The following is a 17,807-nucleotide window of genomic DNA, read 5'->3' as shown; positions in this document are numbered from 1 at the left end:
GTCTGCTCGGGTCTGCTCAGTGCAGATAAATATGGCCGATGATGAGGCAGGCTGATTGATGTTGAATCAGTAGCCTCCACTTCCTCTGAGGTAACCGGTTCCCAGTGCAATGGCACAACACAGACCGAGGGCCCAGTGCAATGGCACAACACAGACCGAGGGCCCAGTGCAATGGCACAACACAGACCGAGGGCCCAGTGCAATGGCACAACACAGACCGAGGGCCCAGTGCAATGGCACAACACAGACCGAGGGCCCAGTGCAATGGCACAACACAGACCGAGGGCCCAGTGCAATGGCACAACACAGACCGAGGGCCCAGTGCAATGGCACAACACAGACCGAGGGCCCAGTGCAATGGCACAACACAGACCAAGGGCCCAATGTAGAGGCACCACAAGAAGCCAACAACATGCACATCATGGTGCCAGCAGTGCCATGCCAATGCCAAAGAGGACCTTGCTAGCCGTCACTACCTGGCCAGTGGCTAAGCTAGAAAGGACTGAAGTACAGCATTTTCTAACCAGCATTTCTCAACAACAAATGAGAATTCTTAACCATACCCGTAGCCCCTCGGAAGGGTATGGTTATCTGAGGGGCTGCCTGGTCCTTTTGGGGGCCCTAGGCGATATTTGGTGGGGGGTTGGCGTACGAAAATGTTTTGTCCGTGAGGTTTCCCCCCCACCCTTCCTTTCCTGTGGCGGTCCTCATGAGAGCCAATTACATCGTAGCGCTTGATGGTTTTGCAACTGCACTTGAAGAAACGTTCAAATTTCTTTACATTTTCCGGATTGACTGACCTTCATGTCTTAAAGTAATAAAGGACTGTCGTTTCTCTTTGCTTATTTGAGCTGTTGAGAGAATGCCAAGAGTGTGCAAAACTGTCATCAAGGCAAAGGGTAGCTACTTTGAAGAACCTCAAATATAAAATATATTTTGATTTGTTTAACACTTTTTTGGTTACTACATGATTCCATATGTATTATTTCATAGTTTTGATGTCTTCACTATTATTCTACAATGTAGAACATAGGAAAAATAAGGATAAACCCTTGAATGAGTAGGTGTGTCCAAACTTTTTACTGGTACTATACATAAATGTATGTACATACATACATACATACATACATGCATGCATACATACATACATACATACATACATACATACATACATACATACATACATACATACATACATACATACATACCACCCCTCCCATAATTGGAGTAAACGAATGGACAACAACACTTTGGCTTCTACTTCCAGATTATACATACTATAAACATTTTACGGACACAGTATATTTTACAATAGTTATATTTTGTTTGTTTTTGGTCCTGTCCTACTTCTACCCCTCCCCTCTATTTCTGATGTCCATCCAGTTTTATTTCATTTGCCATATATTTTTTATTTGTGATGTTTCACAAAAGTTCTGAACCTATATACATTTTACATGACTCAGTATATTTTACATGAGTTATCTTGTTGTTATTGGTCCCACCCTTCAGCTCCATTCAACCCCTCCCATCTATCTCTTAACACCATCCATATTGGATTTCTATTTTCCATATATTTTTCAACTGTGCTGTGATATTTCACAAAAGTTCTGAACATTTCTATTCTCATAGTTTCTACAGATTGTGAAATGTTTTGTTGTTGCTAAAAGTATTATTGATCAATTGACTATGACTTTTCAAATCACCCAGTAGTGCTATCAGCAGAGTTAGCTCTAGGTAAATGTTGCAATTCTTCAGTAATTCCTGGACCTGTGACCAAAAACAAGCTGCATATGGACAGTACCAAAATAAATGACTCTGTTGGTAAGTTAGTCTACCCAGCTAATTGATTGACTGACATAAGAGAGAAATTGCTGATGCACAAAACCCACTTCGAAATTACACCTTGTGTATTCTACTATTCTAATGCTCAACAGTAAATTGAAACCTTGACTTAGTCCCCCCCCACAAAATATACTAATATATACTTGTATTTTTTGCGGGGGGGGGGATCGACCGCCTATGTCGCTAATGCCCAGGGCCGTCCCTGGGGGCTGCCCCACACACACACTCCATGCCTGACTCGCGCGCGCACACAAACACACACACACACACACACACACACACACACACATGGCACAGCATACTAGGGATGTGGATTTTAGTTGTCTTTGAGTGGATTGTTTTTGGATGAGATATTCTGCTGTCCAATCTCTTCTCCCTGGCCAGTCTGCTGACTGACTTCTCTCACTGGGGAGCACAGCGCTCAGTGCAGAGCAGGGAGTCTAGACAAACAGACATAAAAGCTATTTCAGATTATTTATCTGGCTGCCTGCACTCTCCTTTGGATTGCACTGAAATGGTAGCTTAGCTTTCCCCACCTGTGTCGCTGGTTCACATTTATTTTTGTGACAGAGTTTTTATAGATACAGCTGTATATTGTTTTTAACACAATAGGTTGTAGAAGGGACTGAAGATGTGTGTGTGTGTGTGTGTGTGTGTGTGTGTGTGTGTGTGAGCCATGGGAAGGTCTTAATGAATGTTAGCAAGGGGTTAATTGGATCAACCCATCTGCATAGAACATCTGGCTGACACACACACACACACACACACACACACTAATATACACACGCATGTTTAAAAGTCAACATGTACTGCTACCTTTCCTATTGACTGCAGTTCCACCTGTTTTCTATGTCAACAGCTGTGTGCCCGTCATGTTTTCCCTTTGACCTTCACTCTCCAATACTGTAGGAGGATGTATTGTAGGAGGCTGTATTGTGGGAGGCTGGTTTTCTATCGATATGAAAATAAATCACACTGAATGCCAAATGTTATATTGTCAAATGTCGGAGGGTGTTTTTCTAGATCTCAGGCAAATGGCTGAAGGTGTACATATGCATGCACACACACACATACACACACACCCTCTAACACCCTCTTCTCCCTCTCTCCAGACTACCTGTCCCAGGGGGTAGATCTGTCTGGTATAGACGTGATAGAGAATGACCTGCTGCTGATCAGCAGAGCCAGACTGGAGGTGGAGAACCAGGCCAAGAGACTGCTGGAGCAGGGCATGGAGATTCAGGTAGGACACACACACAGTCTACAAAGAAAATGTGGAAAAGTTTGTTCCTAGTTATCACTCGTACACATTTCCTGAAAGGTGACTCACATATCTTTTTTGCCATTTGGCCAAAACGAGAATTCCCTGTAGGCTCAAACAAGCAGGCCAAAGATGGGTTTCAGTTGGGTAATATATGACCCGGTGGGGCCCAGCTGACGCTGAGTTCCAGCGCCGACGCCCACTGAGATGGCTTTGCCTGCAGCATACCTCACTGTGAGGACCAGATGGTCATCACTGATCTGTCTCTACCTCTCTTCCCTCTCTCTCAATCTCTCTTCTCTCTCTCTCTCTCAATCTCTCTTCTCTCTCTCTCTCAATCTCTCTTCCCTCTCTCTCTCAATCTCTCTTCCCTCTCTCTCTCAATCTCTCTTCCCTCTCTCTCTCAATCTCTCTTCTCTCTCTCTCTCAATCTCTCTTCCCTCTCTCTCTCAATCTCTCTTCTCTCTCTCTCTCAATCTCTCTTCTCTCTCTCTCTCAATCTCTCTTCTCTCTCTCTCTCAATCTCTCTTCTCTCTCTCTCTCAATCTCTCTTCTCTCTCTCTCTCTCAATCTCTCTTCTCTCTCTCTCTCTCAATCTCTCTTCTCTCTCTCTCTCTCAATCTCTCTTCTCTCTCTCTCTCTCAATCTCTCTTCTCTCTCTCTCTCAATCTCTCTTCTCTCTCTCTCTCAATCTCTCTTCCCTCTCTCTCTCTCTACCTCTCTTCCCACTCTCTCTACCCCCACTCTCTCTCTACCTCTCTCTACCCCCACTCTCTCTCTACCTCTCTCTGTATCTGTACTTCTCTCATTCCGTTGGTCAGTGTACAGTTTCAGATTTAAAATCTACTTTTAGATTCACTGAACGGATACTGGAGAGAATGCTTTTTAAATAGAGTCGAATCAATATAAACCTTCTATTGAAAATGTTTACTGGAAATGTTAGGAGTTCTCCAAGGTTAAGTGTATAATTTGTCAGCCCATACCCCAGCGAGCAGGTTGGCTACAGTACTATTAATAAGAAACTCACATTATATTAGACAGGAAGCCTTGAGTTGGAGGCCAGGGTCCACCCCCCTGTACGGCTATCGGGGAAACACGCCCTACAGTCGGTCAAGGCTCTGAATGTAATACATCTCTGATACTGACCCTCACTGCACCGCTCGGCAGCTAAAATAACGCTGTCCTCGCCTGGTCCGACCTCGATTGGCCTCAGCCCTGTATTTATATCATATCTGGAACACTGGCGTAATGCAGTTTCTCTGCATTAATGCCAATAATAGTCAATCCACCCTCAACGCTAACTCACTAGAGATTGTTTCATTATGTAGTGTACTATCTATAGCTATATAGTGTTTTTTTGCTGCGATTTAGGTGCTATTTATAAACCTGCTATGAAAATGACAAATCAGATAGCCTAACAATGAAGAAAAAAGTAGTTGGCTTGAGCATAAATTCAGCCGGTATTGTTGAACTCGAGTTTTGTCTGGCTAATACCCTACAAAACTGTGCTGTAATATTCAAGGTAAATTAATTTAGGCCTAAATCAAATGAAATCCAACTTGAGAGACTCCCCTGGTCTCCTGAAGTCCTCCTATTTTGCGTGCAAATGTTTTCACCGCGGCCTGTAGGTCCATACTATTACTGAGTTGCCAACTCAGACAGTCTTTCTTGAGACATTATGCTTTATATGTCCATTGCGCTTCACGCAATTTAAACTAATTTTGATGCATGCCAAGATATACCAGCGATCGGGGACTGTTGATATTCCAACCACACAACTCAAACACCGGTTCACCAGTATGAACTAAAATCGCTAACCACTTTTTTTTCTGTCCTCAAGAACTGTTGTCTGCTAAATATGACCATCTGTTTGCATCTGCCAATGTATTGGCTGTATAGTATCCAGCAGACCTGTCCCCAGAGCTTCCTATACAGTTAGTCTCTTTCCGTAACGTGTTGAGGCCCGGCAATTAAGGAGAACGAGAGGCTAAAATGAAAGATGTTACAGAACTGCTGTATTTGAAGCACTCCTCCCTTCTGCCCAGTTTCCCTGATGTTGCTATGGAAATTAAGCTGTTTTTACCATCCCTGTCACTGTCAGTTCTGCAAAGAGATCGTTTTCTAAACTAAAACTCATAAAGAACTACATGAGCTTTTGGACACCTGAGTAAGCTCTACTCATTGCACTGGCACCATCGTAGCCTTGACCACAGCATTTGTTCCTTGTCCCCCTCATACTTTCAATCAGTAAAAAAAAAAATTAAGACCTGTGGCAATTTTTCAGTCACATTCCTGAAGCCCAAGAAACAAACACTTAGCTTCCTAGTACATATGGAAAATTAAAAATGTTTATGAATTAATGACTTTTTGGAGGGTTACTCTCAATGATGTATTATGTTAAAAAAATAATAATAATTGACATCGATGACAGGCGCTACGGCCCCCCGAGCTCGAGGGCTGTGGGGGTGTCCGGTAAACCAGTGACCTGGAATGTGATCATGTTGCAAGGCCAAACAAAGTGACTGCTGTTACCGGATGCTCTGAAATCCAGGGAAATCCAGGTGGCTACTGTTCTAGTCCTATCACGATTCCTTGTGGCCCCTCTCACCCGTGTGTGTGTGTGAGTGTGATTTCATGAGACATTTATTTATAGTCCTCCAATTATTGCCCTCTTTTGTTTCGTCCTTCCCATAAAAACACTATCCTCTTGTTCTTTTCATTTTTATTCCACTATACCTCCCGAAGGGGACACAGCTTTTTGCCCGATAAATGTTGACCCTGTTCCTCTACCCATCCATTCATCCCTCCGTCCCTCCTGCCTGTACTAGAGATGAAAACTCTTCTGGAGAATAGTCAAACCCTCAAGGACTTTCTGTTTGTCTTTTTGTTTTTATTGCTTAATAAATCATCTAATATTTATTATTGACTTCTGCGATTTCAGGCCTGGCTTGGCAATTGGAGAGTGATGCACACGGATGTGTGTCTGTATACTCAGGGCTTGGTCAGAGCATCACTGTGGCACGCTATAGTGTGTAGTCCCTGGTTCTTATCAGGCAGCTCAGATAAAAGACTAAGCCTGCGTCCCAAATGTCACTCTATTCCCTATATATGGTCAAAAGTAGTGCACTATATAGGGGTTACAGTAGACCGACGCTGACAGGAATGGAGAACGGCCACCTCCAACTGTCTACTGCTTGAGTACCTGCACCTGTGTGTCGGCGTCTGATGTACATCTACAGAGGTATTCTGAAGGAGTAGGACGTTAGGAGCGTGCGTGTGTGCCGTGCAGTGTGTGGGTGCCCTTCTTCCACTCTTCTTCCAGTTTTTTTTCTTTCTTTCCACTGTTACATTCCCTGCACATGGTGATTTGTTAAATTCATCAAGCATTATCGTGGTTTGATGTTGGGAATGTAGTGACGTTCTCTACTTGTTATGCACCAGAAGAGAGGGAAGAGTAGCTTCACGGGAGGGCAGAGGGTTGTTTTGAGAGGGGGATTCGAGGTGAACGTCTCAAGGTCAGATTGCTATCAGACAAGCAGCATGCCTCCCTTTCTCCCGCCGTGAGGTATTCACTTATGCAGCACAGCAGACAGACAGACTTCTCAAAACTGCAACTCAGACAAGAGAGGGAGACGGGCAGAGAGAAAGAGACCGAAAGGGAGAGGAGGAGAGACAGATACAGATATGGCGAAAGTGTGGGAGGGATGGAGGAGAGAGAGAGAGAGAGTTGTAAATGCTTAATATCCTCATCTTTAATCTGAAGTGTTTCTTATTCATTACAAACTGCTCTGTTTCTCTGAACATTAGTGTGTTTCACTACCTCATTCTCTCGCTCACACACGCACACACGCGCGCACACACACACACACACACACACACACACACACACACACACACACACACACACACACACACACACACACACACACACACACACACACACACACACACACACACACACACACACACACACACACACACACACACACACAGGAGAGTGTGTAAACCCTGGCCGTTGTCATCGTGACCCAGAAAGCTGTATTCTCAGGGGGACAGTGTCCTGTTTCAGAGAGTCTGGGGGGAGGGGAGAGAGGGATGAGAGGAGGTCAGGAGAGAAGAGATTAGGAGGGATGCATACAGGCAGTCTGCTCAGTCTCACCCTGGGACCATAATGGAATGATTTTGACCATAAAAAGAACTCTGGTGAGAACAGAACAGGATAATCTGGGCCTGTGTCTGTTCTCCGTAGTCTGTAATGGGCCACGTTCAGCTCACTGTGATGATAAAGATAGGTGTGTGTGTGTGTGTGTGTGTGTGTGTGTGTGTGTGTGTGTGTGTGTGTGTGTGTGTGTGTGTGTGTGTGTGTGTGTGTGTGTGTGTGTGTGTGTGTGTGTGTGTGTAGGTTGTGGCTGTACACATTATCTCAGGTCTCTATAAAGGTTCATCTGTATAGATGAATAACCACCTCTCCTTCATTAGAGCTCATCTGCCTAGGCTACTAATGTGCACATTCCAGGTCATGCATGTTTTCCATGTTAACATGCATCTGTGTAGGTTGTAATTCCCCTTGATTAGTGGTATGTGTGTGTGTGGCTGTGTGCATGCCTCCTGGCATGAACACCACCACGCTGAGTCTCATTTGAGAAACGGGGAAATACAGGACCCAGAGTTCAATTCCTTATGAAAGATAACTTCCGCACACGATTACCTACCTACGCATTTAGTAGTGTGTTGTCTAGCCTAATCATTCTACATGCTATTATATAGATGTATTATTGTGAAATCCCCATAGATGTGTTATCATTGATTGCCCAGAGAGGCCAACTCACCTGGTGTCCCAGGTCTGAATCAGTCCCTGATTACAGGGGTCAGTTGAAGGGGTCAGAGCTGTGGTCCTGGAGGCCCAGTTGAGTAGCCCTAATCTAAATCGATTCTGATGTTACTTAAGTGTTGTGTCTGCTGCTACAAATGGGCTTTGACTGTGTATCCCTCCAGCTAAACAGAAGGAAATCCGTGTCAACTTGTTTTTCTCACTTAGCTCTTACTCAGAAAATGCTACAAAAGTGCTATTCTGCCTCTGTTGCCGTGGGTAAAGATGGAGGGAAATAGGTTGGAAAAACTGTTTATTTTCAGTCATCCCTCCATTTCTCTCCCTCAGAAACACATTTATTATTGCGAGTCTATTTAATTGCCTGTGTCTCCGCACACTAGACTTATTTATAGTTGTTATATTATCACCAGAAACAGAGAAGATTGGAGAAGATGAAAGCTAGTTTCACGCTGACTGCACCTTGTCTCTGTATTAAAAGGCACCTTGTCTCTGTATTAAAAGGCACTTTGTCTCTGTATTAAAAGGCACTTTGTCTCTGTATTAAAAGGCACCTTGTCTCTGTATTAAAAGGCACTTTGTCTCTGTATTAAAAGGCACCTTGTCTCTGTATTAAAAGGCACCTTGTCTCTGTATTAAAAGGCACCTTGTCTCTGTATTAAAAGGCACCTTGTGTCTGTATTAAAAGGCATAAACAAGTACACTGTCAGCGCATCAGGAAGAAATGTGCTTACAGCCCTCTTCCGTAGTCCCTGTAGATACAGTTGTATCTTCAACGGAGTTCATTAACACAATCAAGAAATTGTCACAAAACCTCCTAAGGATCCGCCCCTTTTTTTCAATTTTCACCTAAAATGACATACCCAAATTTAACTGCCTGTAGCTCAGGACATGAAGCAAGGATATGCATATTCTTGGTACCATTTGAAAGGAAACACTTTGAAGTTTGTGGAAATGTGAAAGGAATGTAGGAGAATATAACACAAGTGTAGTCTGGTAAAAGATGATACAAATATCATTTTTTGTACCGTCATCTTTGAAATGCAAGAGAAAGGCCATACTGTATTAATCCAGCCCAAATGCAATTTAGATTTTGACCACTAGATGTCAGCAGTGTATGTGCAAAGTTTTAGCCTGATCCAATGAACCATTGCATTTCTGTTCAAAACTTTGTATCAAGACTGCTCACATGTGCCTAATTTGTTTATTAATAACTATTCATGTTCAAAATTGTGCACTCTCCTGAAACCATAGCATGGTTTTCTTTCACTGTAATAGCTACTGTAAATTGGACAGTGCAGTTAGATTAACAAGAATTTAAGCTTTCTGCCAATATCAGATATGTCTATGTCCTGGGAAATGTTCTTGTTACTTACAACCTCATGCTAACTGCATTAGCCTGCGTTAGCTCAACCGTCCCGTGGGTGGGACACCGATACCGAATAAGTTTTTAATGAGCTTATATCCAAACCCAGAGACTATTAGTGGTCTAGAATCACAGTCATGAAATGTCAGCCAGCCATTACTAGCATCATTCCTAGACCTGTCTCTGACTGATCTGAACTCTGAGAGAGAGCAGATGAGAGGATCTGGAGACACGAGAGGAGGATGGAGGGAATATGAGAAGGGAATAGATGGAGAAACTAAAGGATGGAGAGTGGGATAGACGTGATCAGAGGTGACTCAGGAGCAGATGGCCCCTCAGCCTGGGAGTGAGTGTGTGTCTGTGTGTCAGTCTGTGGTGAGTCTGTCTGACCACCTGTGTCTGCGTGTGTCATGAGAACCACAGGAGACATGAGGACATGCAGAGAGAGAGAATGAGGGAGCAAGGCAGGGAGGGAGGGATAGAAAAGGTGAGAGGAACAAACAGAATGTGTGAAAAGGTGGTTTTCTACAGTGCACGCTGTCTGTAGTGACAGCAGCTGTCACTACTCTGTAACTTTCCCTTTCTCTTATTTTCACACAATCTCTCTTGTTCCTTCCCTCACTCACTCTGCATAATTCTCCTTCTTTTGCAACTCTCTCTCTCTCTCTCTCTCTCTCTCTCTCTCTCTCTCTCTCTCTCTCTCTCTCTCTCTCTCTCTCTCTCTCTCTCTCTTTCTCTCTTTCTCTCTCTCTTTCTCTCTCTCTTTCTCTCTCTCTTTCTCTCTCTCTTTCTCTCTCTCTTTCTCTCTCTCTTTCTCTCTCTCTTTCTCTCTCTCTTTCTCTCTTTCTCTCTTTCTCTCTCTCTCTCTTTCTCTCTTTCTCTTTCTCTCTTTCTCTCTTTCTCTCTTTCTCTCTTTCTCTCTTTCTCTCTCTATATCTATATATATCTATCTGGATGGATGGATGAACAGGAGAACTGTTCTGTGATGGTACAACGTTCTCCTCTCTAATAGCAAAAATCAAATCACATTTTATTGGTCACATACACCGCTCTGATTGTCCTACAGCTAGATCAACAGAGCACTTACCTAACACCCCGTCCTGCAATCACAACCAGGATATATTTAAGCAATAAGGCACGAGGGGGGTGTGGTATATGGCCAATATACCACGGCTAAGGGCTGTTATTAAGCACGATGCAACGCAGAGTGCCTAGATACAGGCCTTAGCCGTGGTATATCGGCCATATACCACAAACCCGAGGCGCTTTATTGCTATTCTAAAATGGTTACCAACGTAATTAGAGCAGTAAAAATAAAATGTCATACCCCCATGGTATACGGTCTGATATACCACGGCTGTCAGCCAATCAGCATTCTCTGTTGTGTCATACAGAAGACTGTGCAAATACCAAATGACTGTATTCACTATATCGGAAGTGGAGCACTGTATTGGAAATAGGGGATCATTTGAGACGCGGCTTTCAAACCCACACACACACACACACACACACACACACACACACACACACACACACACACACACACACACACACACACACACACACAACCTTTGCATAACTTTGTGTTCTCTATCACCAGTTGACAAGTGACCGTCAGTCACTTGGCTGAAAGTCTTGTCACCATGCATATACTGTGTGCTTTATCTCCCTTAAACAGCAAAATTAGCCTTCAGTGACATTTTCTAGGAAATCATTAGCCGACATGGCAGTAGTGTAGCCAGAAATTCATTGGTGGGTGGGTCTGCCAAAATGTGTGAAATTTTGGAAAACGGCTAACTAACTTCTTGCAACTCTACACGTTTTGCCATGGGGAAAAGAGAAACATTTGCAGTTTGAAAGCTAATCTCATGCTATTCTACACATTTTGCCATGAGGCTGAGAGAAAATGTTGGTGGTGTTAAAGCTAATTACCTACAATTCTACACGTTTTTCCATGGGCCAAAGAGCAAAATTACCAGTTTTATAGCTAATCTGATGCTATTCAACATATTTTGCCATGATTCTGAGAGAGATGTTTTCATTTTTAAATCTAATTAAAGCTCAAATATAGGTGTGTTGACTGTGATAACGGCCCTGGATTATGAGCTGTCTTGTTTGCTAAATGAACAAACAAAGTAGGCAGTTGTGTGTGTGTGTGTGTGTGTGTGTGTGTATATAGCCATAGAAGCACAGTGACATATGCCTCTATGTGGTAATAATGGAGGTGTGGCTTTCAGTGAGTTATTTTTTACCTCGCATCCCATGAGAGTGAATGTCATTCCCGTTAATCTGAATGTCATTCCCGTTAATCTGAATGTCATTCCCGTTAATCTGAATGTCATTCCAGTTAATCTGAATGTCATTCCCATACACTGCTTGCTATGAATTCTATCTGATGGTGTTTGCATGTTTAGGTGACAAGTAGAGAGCATAATTTTTTTTTTTTTTTAATTGTTGCTCAATCTGATTGGGTGCTACACCCAGCTGATTGGTTAAGTAGAGACAGGACTAGAGATGATGCGCTCACACATCTGTATTAGGCCTACTTGTATTGTTTGAAAGCACAAAGAACACACGGGAGAAAGTTCTGGTCAAAAGTATAGCCTTGTCTTTCAAAAAAGGTCACTGACCAAAACGACAACAATAAAAACGTGAGTGACTATAATCGTGTATGGGTGGGAATAATCTTTATAACACTTAATTTGACAGGTTATTTATGGCATGGTAGTGACGGTTTCATTATTATTATTGTGAGCTGACCTTTGAGGTACCACAAAGGAGAGCCTGGTGGTGTATGTGTTAATAACGATTGCCCCAGCAGGACTGATCGGGGAGGATCTGCTTTTTTTAATGGAACATGTTGCCAAGGTATTACTACATACTGTAGTCTCTTCGCTAGTGTTCAGAAAGTTGAGGAGTCCATCCTCCTACCAACATGCTACAGTCCAGTCCCTTCATTATTTAATTGTTGAGACTGGGATTGTTCCTCATACATACAGAGCAGAGCTGTTCAAAGCTCCTGGTGTGGCCTGTCAGTAAATGAGGAGAGAGCATCCCAGAATGAGCTCTTTAGCTCACTGTCTCCGCGTGTACATAACACGCATGCACATACGACAGAGCACAGACACACACGGCAGAACACACACACGCTCGAATGCTTGTACACAACCACACACACACACTCTGTCAGCTACAGGCTATATCCGGCAGCGTGCCAAGGTGGCTCAAACAAAGTGCTATTGTTTCCTCAGTGTAGCTCAGTGTTCTGTGAGGACCAATTTTTCAGCATGTGTTTCTTCTGCGTACCAGCGGGGAGACAAGTGTTCTGTGCTGGAAAAACACTTTCCCTCACTGTTTTACATTACCAGGCCCACTAGTTAAAATGTGTTATAGTTAGAGCTCTGGGTGGAAAGGGAGCAGAACAAGCCATTGTGCTTACCTGGTGATTTCTCTATGGAGATATATACTGGTCCACAAGAAAATGTGGTATTTTTCTACCACTTTACACTTGTTTTGTGGAAGATATACTGGGTCGGACACTTCTTCCTCCTATGACACAGAATATCATATATGCTATTTAGCAGGTGCTTTTATCCAAAGCAACTTCGTCATACGTGCATTCATTTTCAAATGGGTGGCCACAGTGGGAATCGACTCACGGTCTTGGTGTTGCAAGCACCATGCTCTACCAACTGAGCAGCACAGGACCACTTCCTGTTATATTGGTTCCGGTTCATTGAGCAGAAAGACACTGATTTGTGTCTGTTTGGTGGTAAATGTATGATAATTAATGGGCATCATTTGCTATTGTACACATCTTGAATATTGAATAGCATTTTAGCATCTATTCAAACGTTGACCTTTTTTAGTTTGGATGTCAAATCAAGGCAAACTAAATGCCAGTGATGTTGGGGGAAACATATGTCACCTCATGCTCAAGTCATTAGCAGAGGGCAAGAGGTTTGTCATCGAACAACAACAGAAGCAGCTCAAGCTACCATGAATATGACCGTACAGAGCTATCGTCTCCTCATATTCATTAGTCTATTTATTTGCTATTAATGAGGCTTATGTGTGTGTATGTGTATGTGTGTGCGTGTGCTTCATGCACATTGATGAAGTCCTCATTTTATATTCATATTTGACGATATCACGTCTCCCCCCAGCCTTGAAGACATGAGCCAATTATCCAAGTCTTCTGAGTAGAGTTTGATCCTGTACTGTGATGTCCAAATAGACACTAAATGTGTTGTTTGCCAAGTGATTTTTGTTTCTTACACTTCTCCAACGTTTCCCCTCTCATTGACTCACTTGTGACGCTGTTCTACATGCACTTGTTTGTCACCTTTTCACTCCTCTGTCATTTTCCCACCCTCTGTCTTCTTCCTATCTTCCTCTCCTAAAAAGTGCATTCTTTCTCCTGGTCGTTTGTCGTGTGTGTATTTTGTGTCTGTCTTAATTGTACACAACCAGCCCTAAAAGACTTTAGTAGGCCTTCCTAATGTTTGTTATGTGGTTGCCTTGGTTACGCGGCAGACGTTATTTTCTCTTATTTCTGTCTCTTCTGCTTAACACGCCCTCTATTTTCGTTATCTCTTTTAAAAGATGTACTTTCATACCTTTTTATTTATCTCCTTTCCTCCTGAATGATTTAGTGCATTTAACCTCTGTTTTAACTAACGTCACTCTCAGCAATTTAGGAATACAACTTTGTGAGGAAGTCAGACAGCTGTAGATTAAGTCAAGTAAAATCATAAGCTCGTTATTGTGTTTGATATTGTTACATCAAAGCAGATTGGACCTTTGTCATCAAACAGACACACACACACACACACACACACACACACACACAAACTTACAGGAAAGCAAATGTCAGAGTGGACATAACCCACCAACATGTGTCTGAACATTCTCAGCCATCCTCTTATCAGCGATTGGTTTGTTTGACAAATACACAACGAGTGTGTGTGTGTAAATGTCCACTCCGTGGTAAAAGCTATGGACAGTGGGTAATGGTTCAGGCCAACAGGTGTCTGTAGGAAGGAACCAATGAAGTGGAAAGCAGAGGGTTGTCATTTGCATCGCTGCCTCAGTCTCTCTGACAGGTGATGTTACCTGGAAGCTGCTGTAGCTGGATCTACTCCCAGAACACACACAGACACACCCGCATATACACACGCACACATAGATACACACACACACACACACACACACACACACACACACAGACACAGACACAGACACAGTTACAGGAAAGCAAATGTCAGAGTGTGCCTAACCCACCAACATACAGGTAATTGCCAAAATATAGGAAACACCAATATAATGTTTCTTAAAAGGGCTTTGGGCCACCACAGCCAAACAGCTTCAATGCACCGTGGCATATATTCTACAAACGACTGGAACTCTATTGGAAGGATTCTACACCGCTCTTCCACAAGAAATTACATAATTTGGTGTTTTGTTGATGGTGGTGGAAAACGCTGTCTCAGTCGCCGCTCCAGAACCTCCCATAAGTGTTCAATTGGGTTGAGATCTGGCGACTGAGACGGCCATGGCATATGGTTTACATCGTTTTCATGCTCATCAAACCATTCAGTGACCACTCGTGCCCTGTGAATGAAGGCATGGTCATCCTATGGGGACATAGTCATGGTAGGCAAAATAATGGGCAACTGGGCCTGCCCAGCATTTTTATAGATGACCCTAAAACAGACATATGCCCAGTCATGAACCCCATTCAGGACAGACAGACACCTACTCCATGGACAGACATCTACCCCAGACAGACATATGCCCAGTCAGGGCATACCTATATGTCATAGGCGTTGTTTGATATTGTTACCTCAAAAATGTGTCATACAACTGAGACACACACACACACGCACACAGACACACTTACAGGAAAGCAAACGTCAGATGGTACATAACCCACCAGCATGTGTGTAAACCATCTCACCCATCCTCTTATCAGCGATTTGGTTTGTTTGAACAATTTCTTGTCATACCGTGTGAGTAAGTGTGTTAGTGTGTGTGTGTGTGTGTGTGTGACTGTGTGACTGTGTGACTGTGTGACTCTGTGTGTGTAAATGTCCCCTCAGTGGTAAAAGCTAACAGGGCGTATGGACAGTGGGTAATGGTTCAGGCCAACAGGTGTCTGTAGGAAGAAAGTGCAAAGCGGAGGGTTGTCATTTGCGTCGCTGCCTCAGTCTCTCTGACAGGGGAAGTTACCTGGAAGCTGCTGTAGCTGGAACTACTCCCAGAAGTGCCTTAAACCACTGACCTCAAATCTTCTGGGAAAAGAAAAGAGATCACTAGAGATGACTTACATTCAATTATTGATTCCAGCAGAGGTAAATGAAAGGGGAATGTTTCTGAGTTTGAGTCGGTCGTCGTCATTGGTATGCATTCTGTATAATGAATTCCTTATTCAAAGAAAAGCTGTGTGTGTGTGAACGTATGTGTCTGGTTACAATGTTGATGGCTAGGCCCCCTGTTGCTCACATTACTGCTCCTGTAAGCTGCTTTCACTCAAATACCAGTCAAACAGTAAACCTTCCTATCAGGAAGAGCCCCCCCCCCCCCCAGCCCATCACCACAACACATACATACACACACACACATGCGTGCACACCAAAAAACAAACATTAAACCTGTAATGTTTTAGAAAGAACAAAACCACAAACATTGAAACATGCCTCTCTCCGAAACAAAATAGAGACACAGCATGCAAAGCCCTCTTCTCCATGGTTGCCCACCTTCCTCTAGAGAAATGCATCTAATCTTGTAACCACCAAAATAAGCCTTTCTCACTCCTGTGAATGTGAATATGCCTGCACATATGGCCTGCTATCCTCCTCACTTATAATGAGAAATGGTTGTTTTCTGTGTGATGATGTACCTTTTTGGATGTCTTCCCTGAGTGTGTGGGATCCAGTTCACACCAACCTTGTACTAGCAGCAGGCCCAGCCATAGAGATATATATTTTAATACTGCGGACCCAGGCCATCTGTAAAGAGGCAGGCTCTGCCGGCTGAATATGTAACACTGTGAGTGAATTTACCTGACCTTGGCTACGTTCATATGTTCAGAATTATTTTTATTTTACCGGGACGTCTCTTGAAATGAGAAATGCAGAAACCATGACAGCAGCCTTACGGTCAGGGCATCACTGTCATGTCAAAGAATAGGCCTAGCAGTGAAGGAAGCCAAGAACCTAGCCAGGTGTTTGTGTTACTCAGCACTGTGAATATTACATTCCCTGCCTGGTTTAATGAGGTTATCTGACATGGTGTCTATAAGGATGCAGCTGCCTGCCTGACGACAACAATACAGTAATGGTCTGTGAAGGGTGGTTTCTTCCCCTGTACTGTATGGCTGTGTCTCAAATCAAATCAAACTTTGTCACATGCGATGAATACAAGTGTAGACCTTACCGTGAAATGCTTACTTACAAGCCCTTAGCCAACAGTGCAGTTCAAGAGAGTTAAGAAAATATTTACCAAATAAACTAAAGTAAAAAGTAACACAATAAAATAACAATAACGAGGCTATATACAGGGGGTACCAGTACCGAGTCAATGTGCGGGGGTACAGGTTAGTCGAGGTCATTTGTACATGTAGGTAGGGGTGAAATGACTGCATAGATAATAAACAGTGAGTAGCAGCAGTGTACAAACCAAATGGAGGGGGGGGGGGGGGGGTTAATGTTAATACCAAAAATGGCACCCTACTCCCTACATAGATCACTACTTTTGACCAGGGCCCGTAGTGCACTATGTAGAAAATAAGGTGCCATTTGGGAAGCAGCCCGTGTATGCTGCCACATGCTCATTAAGACTGAGTGGGGCTATTTTTAGACTGCTCCTCTCACCTCCCCGTCGACAGAGAAGGTCTCACTACTCCTGGTGTGGTGTGGTGTGGTGTGGTGTGTGTGTGTGTGTGTGTGTGTGTGTGTGTGTGTGTGTGTGTGTGCGCCTGCGCCCAATCAAGCCAAACCAATTAGCCTGATTTTTGTCTTGCCGAAAGAAAATGATCCCCCCTCGGCACCTGATACACTGGGAACAAAAGGTGTTTGTGTTTTACAATGGGGCGAGGCAACGTGAAAACATCTCACACTGGCACTGAGCTGCCACAGAGCCCCAACAGGGCATATACTGTGTGTTTTTATTTATTTATATATATATATATATATATATATATATATATATATATATATATATATATATATACAGTGGGGAGAACAAGTATTTGATACACTGCCGATTTTGCAGGTTTTCCTACTTACAAAGCATGTAGAGGTCTGTAATTTTTATCATAGGTACACTTCAACTGTGTACACATTGTATGATTTTTAAGTAATTCATTTGCATTTTATTGCATGACATAAGTATTTGATACATCAGAAAAGCAGAACTTAATATTTGGTACATAAACCTTTGTTTGGAATTACAGAGATCATACGTTTCCTGTAGTTCTTGACCAGGTTTGCACACACTGCAGCAGGGAT

The 17,807-nt window shown here is 43.2% G+C and overlaps 1 protein-coding gene across 1 annotated transcript in view; it reads left to right on the top strand.

Moving 5' to 3' along the window:
• LOC120049899 (conserved oligomeric Golgi complex subunit 5-like) overlaps window positions 1-17,807 on the top strand; it is a 91,192-nt gene that overhangs the window by 45,885 nt on the left and 27,500 nt on the right. The window contains exon 7 of the mRNA XM_038996394.1: window positions 2,955-3,085. Within this exon, the coding sequence (XP_038852322.1) occupies window positions 2,955-3,085 (131 nt within the window). The remainder of the gene's footprint in view (window positions 1-2,954; window positions 3,086-17,807) is intronic.

The sequence above is a fragment of the Salvelinus namaycush genome, chromosome 6 (assembly GCF_016432855.1).
Source record: "Salvelinus namaycush isolate Seneca chromosome 6, SaNama_1.0, whole genome shotgun sequence".
Lineage (NCBI taxonomy): Eukaryota > Metazoa > Chordata > Actinopteri > Salmoniformes > Salmonidae > Salvelinus > Salvelinus namaycush.
The sequence above is the reverse complement of the archived record's forward strand: the minus strand, read 5'-3'. Positions and strand labels throughout refer to the sequence as shown.